Genomic DNA, 22,019 nt, shown 5'->3' with positions numbered 1-22,019 from the left:
AAAACATGTCAGCTTATGACTGAGATGTGCTGCAGTGTTGAGTCTGTCACGTTGTATTCTGGGCGGTTGTCGCTGTAGCCTATATCTGTACAGAGGAAACCCACCAGAAAACAACCGCAAAATCAAAACTATCCTCAATTAGCAGATCCAACAAAAGAAAACAAGGAACAACAATTAAGGGGACTTCTTTTCTTTCTGTTCAGAGAGAACGAAAAGAAAGAAAAGGAAATGAACACAAGGCAAGGAAGAGGACAGAGAGGTGGGGGTGAAGGAGAGAGTGGCTGGAGCTGTGCTGATGATGATGTAGGGGTTTCATCTGTCAGGGGCATCCGTGTGGGGAAAGCGGAGGCCGGGTCAGTGGCGGCGCCCTCCCGCAGGCCTGCTGACAGACCAGGGGCAAAATAACGGCCCTGATTAAAGCTGCTGCGCTCAGGGCGGAGGGCCAGCTGTATGGAAACACAAGCCCACCAACACCAAACAAAACGAGGACGCAATCAGAACAGTGACAAAACGGTCAGCGTGACAGGAATTAGCCCTCTGCGTAACATTTCTGGGAAGATGTACTAATTGCTTCAATTGTTGCCTTTTAAAGGCATTCAAGTAACTGTAACAGTCTTCCTGCACACAGCACAAAAGAGGCAGTGTTTAGAAAAGCAGATGGAAATACATTTATTGTTCTTTTTGTCTCAATTTTCACTCACATCATTCCAAACTACATAATAAGACAATGTAAACAGTGTACAATTGGGTTTACCAACACTTTAAAACCTTTAAAAACTCAAATGCCTTTTTTAAATATAAGACTTCCACCCTGGTTACTGCTTCTTACATTCCTTCAGCTTTGTTTTTGCCTTTAAGGAAAAAAAAAGAAAAAAAAAAGAAAAACAAAAACTAAATTTAAGGATTATTCACATAATTTAATAGAGACAGAATCTCACCATTTCCACAGCTCGTAATCCCTAATTAACACAACTCAAAAGGCTGTTCTATCTCTCACAACAAAACATGCAATATAAATGCCTAGTGTAGAAAACATGACCCCATTCCTCGTAAGCCACTGATCTGAAGAGAGCAAAAATGCCTTATGAGGAGAAATCAAGAACAAATTAATATAACGGAACCACAAGTATGAGGCATAATGTGATTAGAGTACACTGTCCCCTTCTGGCCATTACACAAAAGGACATTTGTTTAAAACATGCTGATACAGCAAATGAAGTAAAAAAGTGAACGGATATAAATATTATTTTTTTAAAAAAGAAAAAAGTATTAAATAGACACATTTGATAAATCTAGAGCAGAGAAAGTGGCGTCTGCCTGTTATATATCTAAAAACTGAATTTGCCATGCATTTTCTGTAAACCTCACTAAATGCCACATCCCATAAAAGAAGTCATCTGGAAGAGGCATCTGTGTTACATAATCTGGTGACATTTTACTGAAGGGGAGCATTTGTAAGACTACATAACATTTGCATAAACCTTAATAAGCCTTAATGACAACTGAGAAACCTACATAAACATTTGTAAAGACAACTGTTTATTCCAACAAGAGTCAGCTGACATAAAGGCTGCTTTGTCAGTTTTGTTCATTTCACCTCAACTGACGCTTGTTGGAATGAGCCTTTATAAAAGTCTGTATAGGTTTCTATCAGTTGACAAGAAAGGCTTATGTAGGTAGCATCATAAAAGCTTCCCTTCAGTAAAATGTAACCCATTATTTTATATCCAACATTCTATACAGTATAATATTGCACTTGAATTGCAGTTGAATCTCAAAAAGAAATACAGTAAATATACACTGATCAGCCATAACATTAAAACCACCTTCTTGTTTCTACACTCACTGTCCATTTTATCAGCTCCACTTATGATATAGGAGCACTTTGTAGTTCTGCAGTTACATACTGTAATCCATTTGTTGCTCTGCATAGTTTGTTTACCCCCACAGGACCACCACAGAGCCAGTATCATTTGGGTGGTGGCTCATTCTCAGCACTGCGGTGACACTGACATGGTGGTGGCGTGTTAGTGTGTGTTGTGCTGGTACAAGAGGATCAGACACAGCAGTGCTGCTAGAGGTATTGAACAAAGTGTCCACTCACTATCTACTCTATTAGACATATCTACCTTGTTGGACCACGCCGTAGATGTAAAGTCAGAGAGAGTAGCTCATTTGTTGCTCCACAGTTTGTGTTAGTCATCCTCTAGACCAGTGGTCTCCAACTCTGGTCCTGGAGAATACCTTTCTGCAGAGTTTGGTTCCACCCTTAATCCAGTAAACTGCCCTGCCCCTTACTTAACACTAATACATCTGATCCAGCCAATAAGGGACTTGGGAAGAGGTTAATTAGATGGAGCAGGTGGGGCAAACTGTTTGGAACTAGGCTCTACAGGAAGATAGCTCTCCAAGACCAGGGTTGGAGACAAAATCTAGTTCAGTGGTCACAGGATGCTGCCCACAGGACGCTGTTGGCTGGACATTTAGTTGTTGGACTATTCTCAGTGCAGCAGCAACACCAAGGTGTTTAAAAGCTCCAGTAGCACTGCTGTGTCTGATCCACTCGTACCAGCACAACACTAACACACCATCACCAGACTCAGTGTCACTGTAGTGCTGAGAATCATTCACCATCCAAATAATACCTGCCCTGTGGTAGTCTTGTGGTAGTTCTGACCTTTGAAGAACAGTGTGAAAGGGGGCTAACACAATATGCAGAGAAACAGATGGACTACAGTCTAGAACTAACTGTAGAACTACAAAGTGCACCTGTACAGTAAGTGGAGCTGACAATGAGTGTAGAAACAATAAGGTGGTTTTAAATGTTATGGCTGAAATTAAAAAATAATAATAATAATAAAATAAAAAAATAAACAAAACAAAAAAGAAAAAAACAAACATTCACAGTTATCTTGGTCCTTTTAAAAAAATGCATATTTTTCTTTCAAGTTATGGTGCAAAACAGGCCGATAACCTTTCACTTTGAGAACACTGAGAAAATAAATTTTACCAGTTATCCCATTTGATTGTCTCTAATATAGGACAGAATCCTGTCATGCTGTACCCTTTCCTCCCTCATCAGACTGGACGTCCTGTGACTGCTTTCCTCCAAAAGAGTAGTTAGGACCCATTGAGAAACGGCAATGGGACTTTGGTGAACGAAGGCTAAAAATAGTGGTGCATGAGGGGAAAGGGTCGGGGGCTTACCAGTACAGAACTGAACTCCCTCAGTCCACTGACAGGAAAAGGAAACACTGTCAAGTTTTATTATGTCATCCTCTGAAATAGCTTTAGTGAATGGATTTGCGTCAGAGTCCCACCTCTGAAGCCACTGTGCATTTTTCATTAAGGCATTAGAGACTGAGTGAACACACAACCTTCAGAGAAACTGAAGACTGCTTCAATCCCTTTGTATATGAACTTCACCTACATGTTTGAGGATACTGGGTATTACCGCATGCAGCGTTCACACAGAACTGCAGTCCAAGATGCTCCTTAGATGGTCATTTCAGAATAAACTCCAAGGACCGCTACCAGACTGCAAGCAGCACAGATCTTCCACCAGCCTTCTGGTGATCTGCTCACTCATTAGCTGATTGACTGAACACAGCATGCCTCTAGTCCAACAGGAGACAGACACAGAGCTTTCACCAGAGAGAAAGAAAGCTAATAATGTGCTGGAAAAAGGTCAACCGCCATCACTGGATTTTCGACAGTCCGCTTGCCAGTAAAAGCCTGAAGGGGATTGCAGATCGGGTCACAGTGAAAGGCAGCCGATGGAGACCTATAGAGGGCAGAGAGTGAGGGAGAAGATGTTAGATTGCCATCTTGGACATGGAAAAGAAAAACGGAAAACTGATTTTTAAGCATCAGTGATTAGTTTGCATTATGATAATACAAACTTTTAATTCTCCTACTGATCTCTCTTACAGTTAAAACAGGCACACCCATTTGCACAATGCAAAAAGTGATATCCTGGCAAGTGAAAACATCCACCAAAAACTGTGTGAATATATGTATATAATATTCCTCATTATGGTGATAGCTGTAAGAATATTACAATTATTCTACTAATTTCTAGATGTTTAAAATCTTTACGTCTTAAGTAATATTTTATCTAGAGAAGCTCTTATTCTTTTGTTCTATTCAAATTATTATTTGCCAATAGAATAGCACAATTTAGTTAGATAAAAGACTTAAAGGGCCAATTTCATGTAAAACTGAATTTTTGTTTTTTGAAATAAGAGTATGATGTAGTACCCTGTCATACCACATCACATCCACATATATGGAATTTAAGTTGCAAAAACAACCTAGATTGAATACTTTCAATACATTTTTTGTGATATTAAAAAAATACTACATTTACATACATCTGCCCGTTCAGCCTACATCTGTTTAGCACAGCTAATACACAGTGTTGCTATGAGAAATGTTTTAAAAATGTTTAAAAGGGGCGCCAATCAGAACATTGGTCATTTGGACAATTCAGTCTTAAAGGCACTAATGAAAAGCAGCCAGATAAAAATTGATATTGAATTGAAAAATTGAGCCTTTTTGTTTAAAAAAATAAAAAATAAAAAAAAACACACAAATCTATCAAATCAAACAACAGAACTCCGTCAGGGAAATAAACGGAAAAAACTTGCTGCAAGATACCATCTGAGCAGGGTTGGTGTGTGTGTATGCCTATGTGTGTGTTGTGCAGCGTTGTTTGTGTAGGGTGGAGGGCAGAGGGTGTGTGTGCTGCAGAAGGGGCCTGACTGCTTAGTCTTCAGGCCCCAGAGGGACTCTACTCCCCTTCTGTCCCCTTTCGCTTTCCTGAGAGAATTGTGCTCTTTGTATCTGAGGAAAGAGACCAGCCCATAGGGAAACACGGCCTGCTCTGGGAACACCTAACCCAAAACATTGGCAGCTCCAGTGCAACATGCCCCTTTTCACAGAGCTGTCAGAACAGCACAAAGGCATAATCCCACTGTGGGTACTGATATCAATCCTTTTTTCACACTTTGCTGAGGTACATTCTTAAAAATAAATGTTCCTCAACAGTTCTTGGCTCAGTTAAAAAAAAAAATCATCAAATATAATCTAGAATCTTATTGCAAACCTCTTTACTCTGCATATATATATGCAACTGAAATATTAACATATTTATAGACATGTTTACTTGTTTTTAGCAAATCTATCTAATAATTCTTATTTCATTCACTCATAAGCTTATTTCAAGAAATACTGCGGCTACTTTTCAATGCCTAGCCTTTTTCAATGCTTAAAACAAAATTATCAGCAAAATAATTAATAAGACAGATAAATTACCAATATATCAACTGGATTAAAAAAGTTCTAAAATAGTTTCTCCATTAATCATCCACTGAAAGGTTCTTTGTGGAGTCAAAAGCAGTTATTCTATGATATCACTCCAAAGAACCCTTTTGGCACCTTCACTTTTAAGCATACATTTTGACTACCGAGGCCAAAACCTATTCTAGTATTCATTCCAACATTTGACAAATTGTAGCACAATGGAAATTGAGAGGAAAAGTTATTAAACCGCATGCAGACATCAGGCATGGCCTGAAAACAGAGTTGTTAAACTGACCGAAGGCACGGATGAGCTCCCTCTGCACAGCCCAGGTGACTGTGTTGATGAGGCAGGCGGAGGTGAGACCAGCAAAGAGCATATTGTACAGGAAAACTATGTGGAAGTTCCCCAGCCAGTTATAGCGTCCAAAGTCCCCAAGAAGATCAAACCTTGTGATTCCTTAATACAACCAAAGTAGAAGAAAAGAAAAAGAAAAACAATGATTTTTTTTAGTGAAAAAAACAAAAATGAACAACTGATTCACACAAATCTCCGCTTTTTGTGATTATAAACCATACTTGGTCATTCTTTCATTGTGACGGCCTGTGGTGTCCCATGACTTTGAAGCCATGAAAATGAGCTCAAAATAAGAATAAATCACAGAAAGCAGACATCCGTTTATACCCTGTTCTGTTCCTAAACTAACCAGTAAAAACGATGATAGTTCCTCTTTATTAATTTTTCTTTTAATGATTTTTAGTAACGCTGTGCAAGAAAAAACAGCAGTGAATTCACAGATGCTGAATGAAAAAGTTTAAACTTTGTAAATTGTATTTAATTAAATACATAAATACACATTTTATATAGATAATAAATCTTGTTCCAAGGCTTTGTCTGGGGTGTTAAAGAAACATAAAATGAAAAAAAAATAGAGGTAAAAAAAGGGCAGCCAATCAGAACCCTGGTCATTTGCATATTTCAGTCTTAAAGGTACTAAAGCAAGTGTTTTTGAATTACTTCTTGTATGGATATCTTAAAAGAAGAAAGACTCTCTTTTTATATTTCTGATAAATTTGCCAAGGTACTGACAGCTTCATATGTTGCAAAAAAGACTGTGTCAGTGGTGTTACTCATGAAATAAGTGATTTTAAAATTGAAATAACAATGAATGTAATATTTGATTTTTTTTTCCTACACAAAATGTGACTTTGAATTAAAGTGGCTGCAGACCATAATTTAGAAAAGCTCACATTTGAGTAATTTTGTCAGTGGTGTTACAGCTTAACTCAAAATAGCAGACTATTTTGCACTTGAATTACATATAAATATTTGTACATAGTTTACCACCACAATGGTAAGATTTTCCCAGTTATTATAGTTTTAACTTGTCCTCAGGCAGATAATCTCATTTTCACTCCCTCAACTTTACTCCTTGTCATCATTGCAGCCCAAGCCACACTGAAATGCTTGTTTTCTGCTAAACTAAATTGCTGTTTGCAGTGCCCCCTTGTGGACAAACATGGAACACAAACAATATTCTTGTGATTGAAGACACCTTTAGTTTTGCATCAGACTTCACATCCAATTTAACACAAACAGACAAAGCACACTGTTTTTATAGGAGCTCACCCAGAGTGCGGGAGAAGACAGGCAGAGCTGAGCTGAGCACCAGGAGAGATACACAGTTCCCTATGATCTGTGGAAATACACACCCACACCCACACACACACACATATTCAGAGTGTGAGAATGTGCATGTGATAATGAACGTGTGAGGGCGTCTGTACCGGGGTAAAAGTGAGCGTGTGAACTCTCTGTACCTGTGTGAGGGTGGTGTCTTGCGTGCGAGGCAGCAGGCTGCTAAATAGAGGTGAACTGTAGAAACCCACCACTGAAGACACCATCAAATACCTGACACGGCATCTTAAGGTCTCCAACACAGTACAAAAGACTACTTTCTAATGAAAGCATGAGCTAAAGATGAACAAATTAAGATGGTACAAATAAGGCCTCAAACGGCAAAACAGCTTTATTACAATCTGATTTAACTTTTTTTTTTTTATTCTCATAGTTCTTTTATGAATGTGGGAACAAATGGGCCAAGAAACACATTTTGAAAAGCTTCAGTGATAGAGAGGTTTGGCGATGTTCATTTTTTACGATTGCTTGTCTATTTCTAAAAAATACTAATATGTAGTTGTATGCAAAAGTTTGAATACTCCTTGAATTACTTGTTTTGTTGATTTTCTCAGTATAAATAAGTGAACACAGCCTTTACAGAGAACACACAATGATTTTTTTCTGTAAATTTTAGTGCACTTAGCGCTCCAGTTTTATCTAGTTTACCATACTGGAAAAAAACATAAAACCTGAAATAACTTTTGCATAAACCATATATGTTTTTTTTCCAATATGTTAAATTCAACAAACAGGCAGTAATTGTGCATTAAAAAAAATGCAGAAATGTGTTCTATGTAGAGGATGGATATTAATGTTAACTTGGAAAAAATAAACAAAATATAAAATCTGACCAGGAATTACATACGGCAGGATTATATTTGGCCTATATTTGAAAAATAGTGGCATTGGATAGTCCAGTGCCCAGTGATGATCAGATATGTTCAACTTAAATATCTTTGAAAGAAACATTCTCCGCTGTGCAAAAACGTATTAGCAGCTACTTCATTAGAGTGCCTGTTGTATGTGAGTGGTGTGTATGAACTGATGGCTGTTTTTGATTCTAAATCACCTGAGCCTGATGATAAATCAGTGATTTGTTTTGCAACATACGACCTAAATGAACAACTGTGAGAAGGATACAGGATAAGGACCACCTGCACAGCAGCCCCTAGGGAGCCAAACATTGAGAAGGACGCTAGTCCCAGATGGGGGTCCTGTGATTAAAAAAAAAGAAAGAAAAAAAGAAAAAAGAACTGGTTAGTGGTTGAGAAACATACGTAAAAAAACATACGTAAAAAACTAACATCATTAAATATGGCAACAACATGCAGAATGTAAATATCTCATAAAAATGTTTAAATACTTTAGAAGATATGCCATCACCATATGACAAAGTTAATAGTTTTGTGTAACTACAAAAAGTGAATGCCACCAACTTGTAAAAATTTCTGCACCATTAAATTAACATAAAAAAAAATTAAATATTCAGAGTGGTTTGATGTGAAATGCTTAGTTCTAAAGAAACTTGCACAGTCAGAATTGTGACAGGAACCAGATGCCTAAAGAGTTTATTGGCTCTAAAAGACACCTCAGACAAAGTTGTTACATGAAAAGGTTACAAGTACACTGCCTGTTGCCTGAGACAGTTAGAAGATTGGCCTAAAATGAATTTTGCAACACATATTCATAGCAGAGACATATACAAAGATCACTGCAAGGCAAAAATAGTCCTCAAAAAAACTTTTCTTCTTACCACTAATTTACTATTATCAACATTACATGAAGACACATGGTGGTTTATTGGTGGTTTTGGAAAGTAAATAATCTGGCTTGTGTTGTAGGTGTTGTGACACCTGGTTTCAAACACTGTTACAAAGTTTCTCTGCAATGAACCATTTCACATCAAACCACTTTAAATGACTTTGTTTACATCTCAACTATTGAATTTGGCTAAAATCTTAATAAATTGGTGGAATTTCCATAGCATATCACTTTTATGGTTGCACAATGTTCATCTCTTCACCAAAAATCTCACCTCCATTCCTCTGGGCATCGCAGACTCATCAATGAGCAGCTCCAGTACGTGGAAACACACCATCAGCACACACACCACCTGAGCAGCAACACCAAGAGCAAATAATCACATCTGAACAGTCAAAGAACAATATCCATGACAAATAAAAGACTCCTCCATACCGTTAAAGCCAACAGCAGCAGCATGACTAGCGGGTAGCCCAGGTTACGTTGCCATGGTGATGCCTTCTTTCGTGTCTCTACAGAAGAGAAAGGGTGAGGGACGACAGTGAGTGAGGTACAGTTGGCTTTTGATTTGAAATAACAGTTGTACTTGAGAGGAGAGAATTCTCACCCAGAGCCATGCGCTTAGCCTGCACGCTCACAAACTGCCTCTTCATCGCCTCCATATTCAGGCTCAGCCAGCAGGAGGTGTTACCTGAGAGACAGACAGAGGATAAACACGTTTTTGAATAAACAATTCTTGAATACCCCAAACAAGAAAATATTATACTTGGTTATGAAAAAAAAACAAAAAAAAACAAAAAACAACATGACTTAAAAGGACGATGTCGTCAAACCGAAACGTGTAATTATCGCTACATCTGCTGTAAACATGTCTGCACCCGGCAGAGTTTTTCTGGTTTAAAGAATAGAAAAACCCTCCTGTGATGACGTATCTTGAAGGTGGGAAGAACTCAAAAATGACTTGTCAGGTAAACAGGTCAACAAGCTAAAAGCTAAAGTTAGCAAGTAGCTAACTTCGTATCTAGATACTTGACCTCAGTCTGGCCTCTCTTCTCTAGCTGAAAAGGTAAAGCACTTCACATATTGCACCCACTTTGTGCTGAATAAACACAAAGATCACTGCTCTCTTTATGATTTATTCGATGACCAAAGTCAGAGTTACTCTAATGCTAGCTTGCTTATATTTATTATTCTATAGCTCAGTTCTTTGGCTATCAGGATTGCTTGACACTACAGGAATTCCCCATTATGTATTTGCATAATGCACGGTGGGTACTGCAGTGAGAAAACATCAAATAATTAACAAAAACATGACAACAAAAACTGCGAATTCTGCCAAACTGATAAGGCTGAGTGATGCAATGCCACACAATACTGCATAACATATTAAACTAGTTTTAGGTCAGAATGCCTCTTTAACAGTCATTTACTGCAAGCTGCTAGGTGATCTGTATCTGAATGACGTGGTGATTTACCTTTATTTTAGGCATATATGATTTAACACCCAATCAGCTGACCTACAGAATGATAAGTGTGAGTCGCACAACTTATACTGTACAAATTTGTAATGTTTTTGTTTTAATTGTTCCCAGATATAGGTCCATTCAGATGTGACCACTTCACTTAACATAAGATGCATTATCAGATACTTCTGTCCTGACATTCTGTACAGATCAGATTCAAAAACATTTTTAAAAAGATAATTAAAAAACGCTTGCATTTTTTCTTAGAAACATCACATTTTTTTAAGCACCTACTTGAGTAAAGAAATACCAAGACCCTTTTAGATAACCATATATGCGAATAACAAATGCCCATCCGTAACGAGTACTGTGATATGAAGAGTAGAGTCTTAGAAGCCCCACGTCACCCACACAACACTCACTGTTGAGCTTCCTGGAGAGAGAGGCCTCCTCGAACAAAGCACAGTTCATTGTCTCCTCCACATTCTCCAACAGCTGAGCGCACACAAAAAGATCAACTCTGTCAGTGCACACTGAGCTTACTTAGACATTACTGCACTCTAAAAAGTTACATTTATATGATAAACAGGCTCTTGGGGGTTATATTCCATAAATCTTTATGTTGCTTACTAACTGACAGTTTCTCAGCATGCACATAACGGTTGAAATAGCTGACCACAGCTCAATATTTCCCTAACAGATTTCAAAAGCTACTTAGTATACTTCACATGCTTACCCGTGGTTTAACCAATAAGCTCCCAGTGACGCTAAACATGCGTGACATTCCAAAGGGCGTACACACTGTTGAGCCAGAAAAGGAGAGGAAATGATGCAACACAAAAACGTCACACAGCATGAACCACAATTAAACTTGAACCAAATAGACCAAAACTACTAACATGCACCATGTATTCAAAAAGCATCCTCACAAGACTTTCAAGTATCAGAGATGTACTTACACAGTAGCAGCAGCACTCCAAACAGAGAGATGCAAGAGTAGAGATAGGGCAGGTAGTACTCCCACAGGTCTGAAAGAGAGCACAGTAAACAAGAGAGTGAAATGAACAGCTAAAACCACAAAGGCTTTGACTGAGCAGAGGAAGAGTATTTAGACAGTTTAATGCGTTGGTCAACATCCAGTAAACAGTCCTTTGCCAATTTTTGAGAAAATAGGGATAAAAGGCAGTAAGCACTTATTTGTTAAGGCAGTAAGCATTCATTTGTTAAACAAATAAATATACAAATAAACAAACACACTGTGTGTTAGCTTAGTTGTTTCCAAAGCTCTCTACCATCTAGATCTTAGTTTCTCTAATCAATCCTTCATTAAATTAAATCAGACTGAATTTAACATATCCATACAGTGGCTGGAGAGTGAAGTAACGAAACCTGTGCTCTGCTTACTACATTCTTCTAACCAACATATCATTAACTATATTAAAAAAAAAAAATTGTTTTACTGCATTAATGATCATATGTACTTATTCTAGTGTTACATAACGTTTTTACAGACAACATATTTAATTCCGAGATAAAAAGTGTAAAACAATTTTCATGGCTGCCTAAAACTTTTGTACAGCACTGTACATTTATCTCTTTGGTGAAAAAATACAAAGAGATAAAGCATTTTTTGTTTACACACACTGGATGAATCCTTCATTGTTTTTGAGCCCTTCCTGCTGCCTGTACGGTCGATTACCTAGATTTTCCTGTGCTTAGAAAAGAACAGAAACCCACTGACTTTAGCATCTGCCCATTGCCTTCTTGTCTACTGCGTCAACGGATTTTCTGTTCTTTTTTGAAGAACTGGGTAATGTAATGAATTTATTGTTCATTGACTGATGCTAGAGTGAAAGCAGATAAAGTACTGCTTTACTGATTTATTCAGTATCTAAATGTTCATTTTCTTCAGAATCATTCAAAAAAGGAAGTCTATGGTGAAATGTGTCAAAAAAAAAAAGAAAGGTTTCATTTCACCCACCATAGAGACTCTCCCTGGCTGTGTTGTCATGGAGGAGTGCTGATGCCACCCACACAATGCCAAGCACCAGCAGAGTGAGGAGAAGCAGCATCACTGCAGTCTCATAAACTCGGGCCATGACACCCTGCAACAGGAGCACACAGGCACATGGGTATGCACATGTGTATACAGACTGACAAATGGAGCATTCGCAATATAGGAGTTAAAAAGAAAGAGAAAGACAAAAATGATTACCTTTTTGGACCCTGTAAAGCCTTCTGATTCGGTAAAGAAGTAGGCGAAAGGCATAAGGAAGACCAGGGAGAGGTTGGAGAAGAGGAAGACCAAGTTCCATAGGCCTAAATTGCAAGCGAAAGACAAACAAACAAATAAACAATCAATCAATAAGTCAAGCATTACAGCTGCAACAGTAACATAACCTTTCAGAAACACAGTTGTAGGTTTTAAAGTTACCACTAGAGGGCAAAACTCAGTCATAATGCAACTCGAACAAAATGTATTGCTTTGTTCTGTTCTGGCACTTGACTTAACAGATGTTAATGTTGTGTCTTTGTAGTTTATGTTGTTTGTCTGCATTATGCAAAACCTATTACATAAAACATTATGTAAAAAAGAAAGTTTTGGCCCATATCCATTACACATTAACATAAAGGGAAGTGTCCTACATTATTGCAGGCTTATTAAAACAACTTGTGTTGCCTTGGAAACGCTGCCAGAACTTTAGTTTTTGTTGCATCCAGCATGTGCATAGAGACAGTGTTCACTGAACCACAGTGGGGTAATGCAGAGATCATTTAACACACACTCTCTGAATTCCTCACATAACACTGAAGTACTACTATGTTACTAACACCTTGGCCATGGCAGTTAGAGCCAGTGGTAATACGCATCAGTCATGGTCATGTGATATGAGCACACTCCTGGCCTTATGTTAAAAACAAGTCCATGTTATTAAGGCTGTCACAATCGATTAAATTAGAAAACTTAATTTGAAGGAAAAAAAAAATGCTTATGGGTTATTGATGATTAATTGGCACTTTGCACAAATAATGTATGTTTAAATTGTATCTTTCCGGCCTCCCTTACTCTGAGAAACCTAGCCTGTATACACACCCATACACTAGAAAAACTCACAAAAAATATCAATGCTGTGGATGGTCTGTTATTGTTTAGTTAAGATCATTTTTATTGTCGGACTTATAAAAACTCTTGCTTACTCAATTAATTGTTATATGTGTGACTGGGAAAGTGAGATGACCAAAATGGGATATGGCCAAATAGGTGGAAAGGAACGGTAAACATGGGTTCCAAATGTGTGAGACAACTTGTGAAAATGCTTCTATTTTGCATTCTTCTCACTTTAATTTAATATTAATTTTTTCATTACAAATTATATTATCAGCAAAAGCATTGAGTGAGAAGTAGAACCTTTTACATATTTGCATATTTTACTTGGTATGCCCCCTTTAACTTGACTGCATGACTGCAATGACTGCATACACTTATTTATGCAAAACTATCTTTTTGTCCAATTTCTGACTGTTTTGTACAAAGGTCTTAACATTGTCAATGTCACAAATTTGCTCAAAAGAAAAAAAAATTTATCAACCTAAAAACAGTGTGGAATCACACATTTCCTCCTGCATTTTGCACATACATATGTATTTTCAAATTCTGTTTGTTTCCAGGTTTACATGAAAAAACGGTGGATTTTCAGTGCAGTCTAAGACATTTGGATCCCCCTGTATATGTATTTCCACCATATCTGGTCACCTCTCATTTCCGGTCATACACATAATTCCAATCGGAGGACACCATTAGGTTTGGTGTTGGTGAGTGTGTGCTTACCATGTATAAGAGAACCGTTGAGCCACTGCATGTAGTAACTGTGTGGGAAAGTGAGCAGAACTTCATTGGACAGGATTGAGATTGGCAGGAGGAGTACTGCACACACGGCCACTGAGAGAGTAAACGTACAAAGCCACAGCCTAGACAGCACACACACACAAAAAAACTGAGTGTCAGATGTACAAATTGACATGAGTCCAGCTGTGAAAGGTGTTCAGTGCCACGGTGGAGGGCCAAAGGCCAAACCAGGCCAGATATTAACATTCAGAAAAAGCAGATAAAGCAGAGAGAAACTTGCTTCAGGTTATTACTGAAACACACAAGCTTCAACTTTCACATTCAACAGTTGATTACTTACGCAATTTTGTTGACCGTGGCGTCTTCAATATCATCTAGAAAAATAGAGAGAGAAAAAAATGACATTGAAGTCAATATCTATCTATCTATTCTTTTGTGTAGAGGTCAGAACATCATGACATGCAAACTAACAAACTAACCATTAGTCAGACAACATTCACGAAGGATTATGTCCAATGTTATGCTATGAAACATACAGTAATACAATGAATGTGCCCCACATAGTGATTCTTCTCTGCCTGTGTGTAAAGGCCCTTATGGTATAGCACAGAACATAAATCAGTGACAGAACGACAAAGAGAAATAAGTGGTCTCAAAATAAAAGTGCGGTTCCAAGAACAAATAGTTCTAGTCTGAGATTGAACTGCAGTAAATTATAAATGACAACATGGCCCCTCCAGGAGGAAATCAGAAGTACCTCTCTCACACATGCTAAGAAAAACAGAACTTGTGCAATTCGAATGAGCCGCAAGGCAGAAACACATGAGAACTCGCGCAGTGAATAACAATGTTCTAAAAAGCAAAGCAGGTTTTTGCACATTTCCTGCCAAAAAGCTACTAAGCAACTTGGAATACCTCCAGCCAATCCAGTACGAGCCCAGAAACTCTTAAAAGTTTTCCCAGCTTCTACAGCTGGCTCCAATATGGACAAAATTCTGGAACGCTGACGCACGTCCAGCAGTGTGGCCACCTAATCCAAACTGGACAGTAATGTTTTTAACAGCGCATTAACGATTAACATTTTATGATGTGCGTCTCTACGCTGCAAAAGAAAATACGCAGCTGTACAAAGATGCTCACACAAAATATGGCAAAACAGACACTTCTGAAGAGACATAGTAAGGAGTAGGCACAGACTGTTCTGCTATGTAGCTAATGAAAGAGAGAACACAGAGGACTTTGTGTCTAGGAAAAGACCCTTGGGGTGGCTGAATGTTGCGAGGCCACAGGCAGTACTAGGTAAAGGAGGCCGTGTTTATCTCCCAGGAACATTCCTCACGCCCTCCCCCCTGTTGACAGGACCATTGCGTAACGCCATTCCTCTGCCATCAGGGACACTGATCCTGCATGTCATTTTAGCGTCCCTGTTCAAGAGCCAGAAGCTTCTACACGCGTAAACTTCACTTAGAGGAGCAAAGGGAAATAGGTGTGCAATGTATTGTGCAAATTAAGTATATGGTGGAAATCAAGCATCAGGTAACACAAAGCACACAGAGCAGGGATGCAATATGGGAATTACAGGCCAAATGCAATGTTTGATATTTTTCCATGTATGTCTGGCTGTGTGGATACAGGAAAAAAAAATGTAGAAACTGGGGCTAAATCCACCTAGATTAGTGTTACAAGTAACATTTATTTGTAGAGGCTTACAAATGCAGTAAAAAAGATATAAAAAGCAGAAATTTTAGCTAGCGTTGGGCTGTTTAAAATGATAATGTATTTCAAAATTATTATGTGTCCAAGTTCTATTCCACAACTGAACATCCAAATGAACACATGCCTCTCATTTATATTTTAGTGGTGCTAACTGATTGGTGGTGTGACAGCTCAATAAGGGGAAAAATCAGAGGCAAAAACTTCCAAAAAATTCAGAAAAATATGATCGTTGCTCAGCAACAGCCAAGTGCTACCATCTAAAAGTGCGTCAGTGTTTAAGTCCAGAATCAAACATGCACTGTGGTGAATGGAACTCTTATAACGCTAGCTATGTTAATGCCAACCAGCTCCTCTCTTGATCGCTTCAAATTTATTGAACGATGGCTTGAAAATCATGTACTGCATTCATTTATTTGGTGACCATGTAAGCAAACTAGACTTTTTCTTTATTTTCAATTTTGGAATAATGCAGGATGAGACAGCACAAAAGCGTCATAAATGCTTTTACGTCACTTGCGATTCCGCCCAACCCTAATTTTAGCACTGTAGTCCAGAGTCGTCTAAACATTCTGCACTTCAGGACTGCAATGCCATCAAATACTGGTTTGAAATATCAATCAATCCTAAACATCTATGTGATGCGAAAACAACAATTTAAGCAAACTTCTGCCGACTCTGATTATCGCTGTGCAACACTGAAGGAACATGTGACAAAAGTACTACTTAAAAATCAAACATCCCTCATAAAACTTCAAAAGAAAACAAAGTGCACCCAAATTTTTCACAGGCATTGTACAAGATCCAAAGCATCAATAAAGGCGAAAGTTTTATGTGAATTTTTTAAATGCCCTCTCTCTCTACTGCTTTGTGGTATGGCAGTATTGTAGAAATGAAATTTATGTGAGAACGCAGCTTGCTGTGCATTGCCCAAGGCGGCTATACGTACCTGTGACAAACTCTGCATTTTTCTTGAAGTGAGTGAGAATGAGGTAGGACAGGATGTATAGGCAGACAAAGAGTTGCACGCAAATCTGTAACAGACAAAAAAATGAACAATTAATGTGTGCAAAAAGTGTCTAAAAGCCTTTTTCAATCAAAACATGGAAATAAGTCTTATTGTCACCATAAAACCTTATAGACATTGTTTGAGAGAGAGAAGAAAAAAGTCAACTTACATTTATGACAAAGCAAAACTTTTTCAACTTGATCTCTAACAATGTTTAGATTGGACCAATATTTCAAAACAAACATCAAAATATTTGATGATGTACACTATATTGCCAAAAGTATTCACTCGTCTGCCTTCACACGCATATGAACTTGAGTGACATCCCATTCTTAATCCATAGGGTTTAATATGATGTTGGCCCACCTTTTGCAACTATAACAGCTTCAACTCTTCTGGGAAGGCTTTACACAATGTCTTTATGGACCTTGCTTTGTGCACTGGTGCGCAGTCATGTTGGAACAGGAAGGGGCCATCCCTAAACTGTTCCCACAAAGTTGGGAGCATGAAATTGTCCAAAATCTCTTGGTCTGCTGAAGCATTAAGAGTTCCTTTCACTGGAACTAAGGGGCCGAGCCCAACTCCTGGAAAACCCCACACCATAATCCCCCTCCACCAAACTTTACACTTGGCACAATGCAGTCAGACAAGTACCGTTCTCCTGGCAACTGCCAAACTTAGACTCATCCATCAGACTGCCAGATGGAGAAGCGTTGATTTGTCACTCAGAGAACACGTCTCCACTGCTCCAGAGTCCAGTGGCGGCGCTTTACACCACTGCATTCGACGATTTGCATTGCGCTTGGTGATGTAAGGCTTGGATGCAGCTGCTCGGCCATGGAAACCCATTCCATGAAGCTCTCTACGCTGTTCTTGAGCTAATCTGAAGGCCACATGAAGTTTGGAGGTCTGTAGCGATTGACTCTGCAGAAAGTTGGCGACCTCTGCCGACTATGCGCCTCAGCATCTGCTGACCCCACTCTGTCATTTTATGTGGCCTACAACTTTGTGGCTGAGTTGCTGTCGTTCCCAATCGCTTCCACTTTGTTATAATACCACTGACAGTTGACTGTGGAATATGAGAGCGACCCATTCTTTCACAAATCTTTGTAGAAGCAGTCTGCATGCCTAGGTGCTTGGTTTTATACACCTGTGGCTAGGAAGTGATTGGAACATCTGAATTCAATGATTCAGATGAGTGAGTGAATACTTTTGGCAATATAGTGTATTCATTGTCCTTCAAAAGAGCATACTGTGATATAATATCTACATTTTACTGATATAAGTACTAATACTACTATATCTGTTTACTAATATAAAATACAAATTTATCTGTACCCAGATAGCAAGCATATATTGGTCCACTGGCTTGATAAGGTCGGCACCCCTCTGCTGGTCCACCCTCGGACCACCCAGATTACTGTCTTGCATACAAACTCAAACTAGTTTTTAATCTCCTACAGATTTTAAATTCAAACAAACTTTTAATTTGAAAATAAAGTAAGACAAATATTACAAACAACTGAGAGAGAAAAAAAAGCCTGATATGAATTTTTATAGAAAATGGTATTGCTAACACTGTGCTAGATTTAAATTATTCACTAAACTAATTTACAGTATAACTAAAGATAGGTCAGAAGGAAAAATAAGTAAATTGGACTGTGAGTCGAAAAAGAGTGATAAGTAGAATTTTGTCTAATACTCTGCCAGTGGGCTGCCTTTATAACCCCAGTGCAAAACACCAGTGGTCCGCCAGCTTTGCCATCAGTGGGCCAACAGTGGCTCACTATCCTCTTGCTATTAGGGTTAAAGCTAATTCAGATGGATCAGTTCAGGGCAGCCAGTCAGAACTGAGCTCATTTACATATATTTGCCTTAAAGAAAGGCTCAGTAACACAAACAGCCTTCTTACGAGAAGATGGAATCTGTTATGTAAAAATTAATAATGACTGGTTTTGATAGTGCCGCACCAAAATTCTTGACCGAAACAGAAACCAAACAATAATCACAGTTATTATAAAAACAGTTTATATAAATTGACCTAAAATGAGTGTAATGTAGGCTACAGAATGTGCTACCAAATCTACCGTCCTCATTAATAGAGAACATTGGTCATCCAAGGCAAGTAACACGACTACTTTTTAAAATAATTTTTTTGTTTGTGAATTTTTTTCTGCATTTCAAGACAGGGGAGTACTAGTAGTGTCAATGTCATAGTGGAGCCTTCCCTCTTGGTTCTGTTTTGTTGTATTCTGGATATTGAGTGGGATGTTGTGTTTTCAAGTGGTCTCAAACTTGTAATGGATCAGTTTGTGAGTGTTGTACACTCTTGATAATTTATATGAAGAGTGATTACAAATCTTGTGTAATGTCCCTCATAAAAACTGCAAAATAGTCATGTAGCTAACATTTTCCCCGCTTTACTGTCAAGCTGCTGCTGCTCCAACTGTTTACATGCATCTGTGCTGATTGGTGCAAGAGAGCATAGGGAACAAAGTGTTTTTAAATTACTGTTTCTTGTTTCCATTATAATTTCATGATTAGTTAAGTCTTAGATTTTGACACTTCTTGTAGTTCTATTAAATTTTTTGGTCTTCTTTCCGTTTCAGCCAAAAAAAGAAAATGACACTTTTGACCATTTTTGGCTGAGATATTTCAATTGCCAAAATGTTTTGGTGCATGCCTAGTTTTTGGTAAATAAATATCATAAGTGAACCTCAGGAAAAAAAAATGTTTAAAAACCTGAAAAATGTAAGATACAGGCTTTAAGCAATTCAGTGGATTAGTCTTACTTGAAGGTTCAAATGAACTGCAGCGCTATCATTAGACCTTACTGACAACTGGTAGATGAAGTCAAAACAGGCGAGGCTGTAGAACTGAACATCCAAACTAAAGGGAGTTAACCTATCACTGTACGTTATCAGGCAGTGTGTTACAAACAAGGTCCAGTACCATCCAGAGCAGAGTAGCCTCTCCCACACACATTCACTCATAGGCTTATCAGCCCTGTACAATGCTGCGTTCATTCACAGCTGCTGGCCCTACAGTCCTGTGACATAAGGGCAGCTTATCTCTCTTGCGTAGATGGGGTATTGGGTGGCTATGAAAATACATTGTGCAGATCAGCAAATGCGAATGAGTGTAATGGGCTAAGAGGAACATGACAGGAGATGAGACAGAAAGACAGAGCCTTAGAACACAATGCATAAATACCCAGGGCAATGGGGTTAAACCAGGGGGGCACAAGAGATGGAAATAGACAGCATTGTGTAACCAACCTACTGCTGTACTATATTCATAACCAATACAGTGACGCATGTACCATTCCTTTTGTCTCAAATTTCTTTAATAGACCCCAGGTCCATTTACATTTCTTCATTTTTCAATTGCAGCTCACAATAATAACTGCACTCAAACATATGTTCATCAAATTCCTTTTAATACCACTATTACATAATAATCCTTACCCTTTTAACGTGCTTTGCTTCATGCATCACAGTCTGACTGCCAATCAACAGCCCTAAACTACATGGACAAAAATCACACCGCATCACAGTGAAGTAGGTAATTATGGACAAATCAATTTTTACATGGTTGACTAATCAGTGGCTGCTATGGCTCAATCATCGATTCTTCCATGTGCACAAACAAGAACAAAATAACAGTATGGATCACAGGACACTGGCACTGTTCCAACCCTTCCTTTCTAGTTTATCATGATCAACAGATGCCATGAACTGACCCGGTTTAAAAACCACAAGAGACATGATTACACTTTTGATTACACTTTTGACAAGCTTTAAAATATTGTAACAATCAGGTTAGAGCTTGAAATATTTGTTCAAACTGGATGGGACCTGACTGCTCATGCTTGGTTTGGCTCAGGTAGGGTTTAAATTTCATGTTTGGGTGGCCATAGCCTGTTTACCACTTTTAACAGATTCTACCCTGCTTAAAGAAGGTTTGATCCGCTTGGCCAAAACATGTTTATGTTGTTTAAATATCTTCTATGTAACTTGTTTATGCACAGAAATAGAGTTTCAGTATTAAACAGGTAAAGATGAACATTTCTCTATAGCGGCACTGCACCGTGTGAGAACAGCGCAGTATGGAAAGTTTATCCAGACTAAAATAAAAGCTGGAGATGCTGTTTGAAAACATTATTAAACAAAAAAAAAATGTTAAAGCAGAATTTAAATCTCACTTTGGTTTCAGCTGGCCATTTTATTATAGCATGTTGTTTTATTATTTTTCATGCATCCATGATGCAATGGCAGCTATTATCGTCACTACGCGGTAACTGGCGCTGTCTTGTCAGGCTTTATTTGCCACTTTGGGTGATGAGCTGCTTCAGGTCAGTATCTAATAGAATTCTGTTATACTAGGGTAAGTTTTAGACTCCAAACATGCTGTGGTTTGGGTCCAGTTCAGACAGATTTTTTTTTAAACTCGGGTCAGGATCAGACTCAAAACACGATGCTGTATGTTGGTTCAGGTCGGACAGAAAATTCTCAGGCTGTATTCAGTTCGGTCCAAAATCTCAGTTAAAGCTTTAGATCTGACTCTTCTGATGGTATTCACCACTTACTAGACAATCATTGTTTTTTCAGAACTAAAAAAAAAATGATTCCTAATAATTCAATCAAACTCCTCCGCACCACATTACATTCTGGAAGGGTTCAAGGCCCATATCCTATCATTTTCTTGTATTGTATGTTTTTCCATGAAATCAATTTATCCTTTACCTTTAAGATTGATTAATGTAAATAACCTGTACTGTGCTTCATTCAAAAAGCAGTTCAGTGTAAACAGGCTACGCTGAACTGTTACAAGCCAAGCGTGTGGATATATGCATATCGCTGTTGTCGGAACAAAACCTTGTATCTCCAAAAATGAGAACTTCACAGGAGAAGTAAAAAACATACTCTACTTTTAACAGACGTCAAGGGAACTAGACTTTTTTCCCCAAATAATTTGGGGTCATTTCTTTTGGTCCATTCATGAATTTACACACAGTATAAAAGACAATGGGTTCTTTCAAATTATGTCAAAAATGACAAAAATGGGAATACAAAATTTTGTTCCGACAACAACGATACGCACTGTTTTCGTGGCATTACAAAAACAATTACTTCAAAATAAGCTGTTTGCAGCTCAATGTCTGTTTATGGACCCTCTGCACTGGGTAGTGAATGGTACATAGAATTTGACATATTATATAAGCAATTTTAAAGTTTTAAAGAA

At 38.2% G+C, this 22,019-nt stretch overlaps 1 protein-coding gene across 3 annotated transcripts in view; it reads right to left on the bottom strand.

Moving 5' to 3' along the window:
* Nucleotides 1-644: 644 nt before the first annotated feature.
* lmbr1l (limb development membrane protein 1-like) overlaps nucleotides 645-22,019 on the bottom strand; it is a 28,951-nt gene continuing 7,576 nt past the window's right edge. The window contains exons 2-17 of one of the 3 annotated variants that reach the window (XM_036590800.1): nucleotides 16,716-16,800; nucleotides 14,394-14,427; nucleotides 14,036-14,175; nucleotides 12,422-12,525; nucleotides 12,188-12,311; nucleotides 11,166-11,234; nucleotides 10,943-11,007; nucleotides 10,629-10,701; nucleotides 9,351-9,434; nucleotides 9,179-9,255; nucleotides 9,018-9,095; nucleotides 8,123-8,196; nucleotides 7,123-7,213; nucleotides 6,932-6,998; nucleotides 5,600-5,761; nucleotides 645-3,784 (exon numbers count right to left, since the gene is read on the bottom strand). In XM_036590800.1, the coding sequence (XP_036446693.1) occupies nucleotides 3,699-3,784; nucleotides 5,600-5,761; nucleotides 6,932-6,998; nucleotides 7,123-7,213; nucleotides 8,123-8,196; nucleotides 9,018-9,095; nucleotides 9,179-9,255; nucleotides 9,351-9,434; nucleotides 10,629-10,701; nucleotides 10,943-11,007; nucleotides 11,166-11,234; nucleotides 12,188-12,311; nucleotides 12,422-12,525; nucleotides 14,036-14,175; nucleotides 14,394-14,427; nucleotides 16,716-16,800 (1,413 nt within the window). In that variant the 3' untranslated portion in view covers nucleotides 645-3,698. Of the gene's footprint in view, nucleotides 3,785-5,599; nucleotides 5,762-6,931; nucleotides 6,999-7,122; nucleotides 7,214-8,122; nucleotides 8,197-9,017; nucleotides 9,096-9,178; nucleotides 9,256-9,350; nucleotides 9,435-10,628; nucleotides 10,702-10,942; nucleotides 11,008-11,165; nucleotides 11,235-12,187; nucleotides 12,312-12,421; nucleotides 12,527-14,035; nucleotides 14,176-14,393; nucleotides 14,428-14,532; nucleotides 15,111-16,715; nucleotides 16,801-22,019 lie in introns of those variants that run through there. The other 2 variants (XM_036590801.1, XM_036590802.1) reach the window with 2 other exon arrangements.

The sequence above is a fragment of the Colossoma macropomum genome, unplaced genomic scaffold (genome assembly GCF_904425465.1).
Source record: "Colossoma macropomum unplaced genomic scaffold, Colossoma_macropomum, whole genome shotgun sequence".
NCBI lineage: Eukaryota > Metazoa > Chordata > Actinopteri > Characiformes > Serrasalmidae > Colossoma > Colossoma macropomum.
The sequence above is the reverse complement of the archived record's forward strand: the minus strand, read 5'-3'. Positions and strand labels throughout refer to the sequence as shown.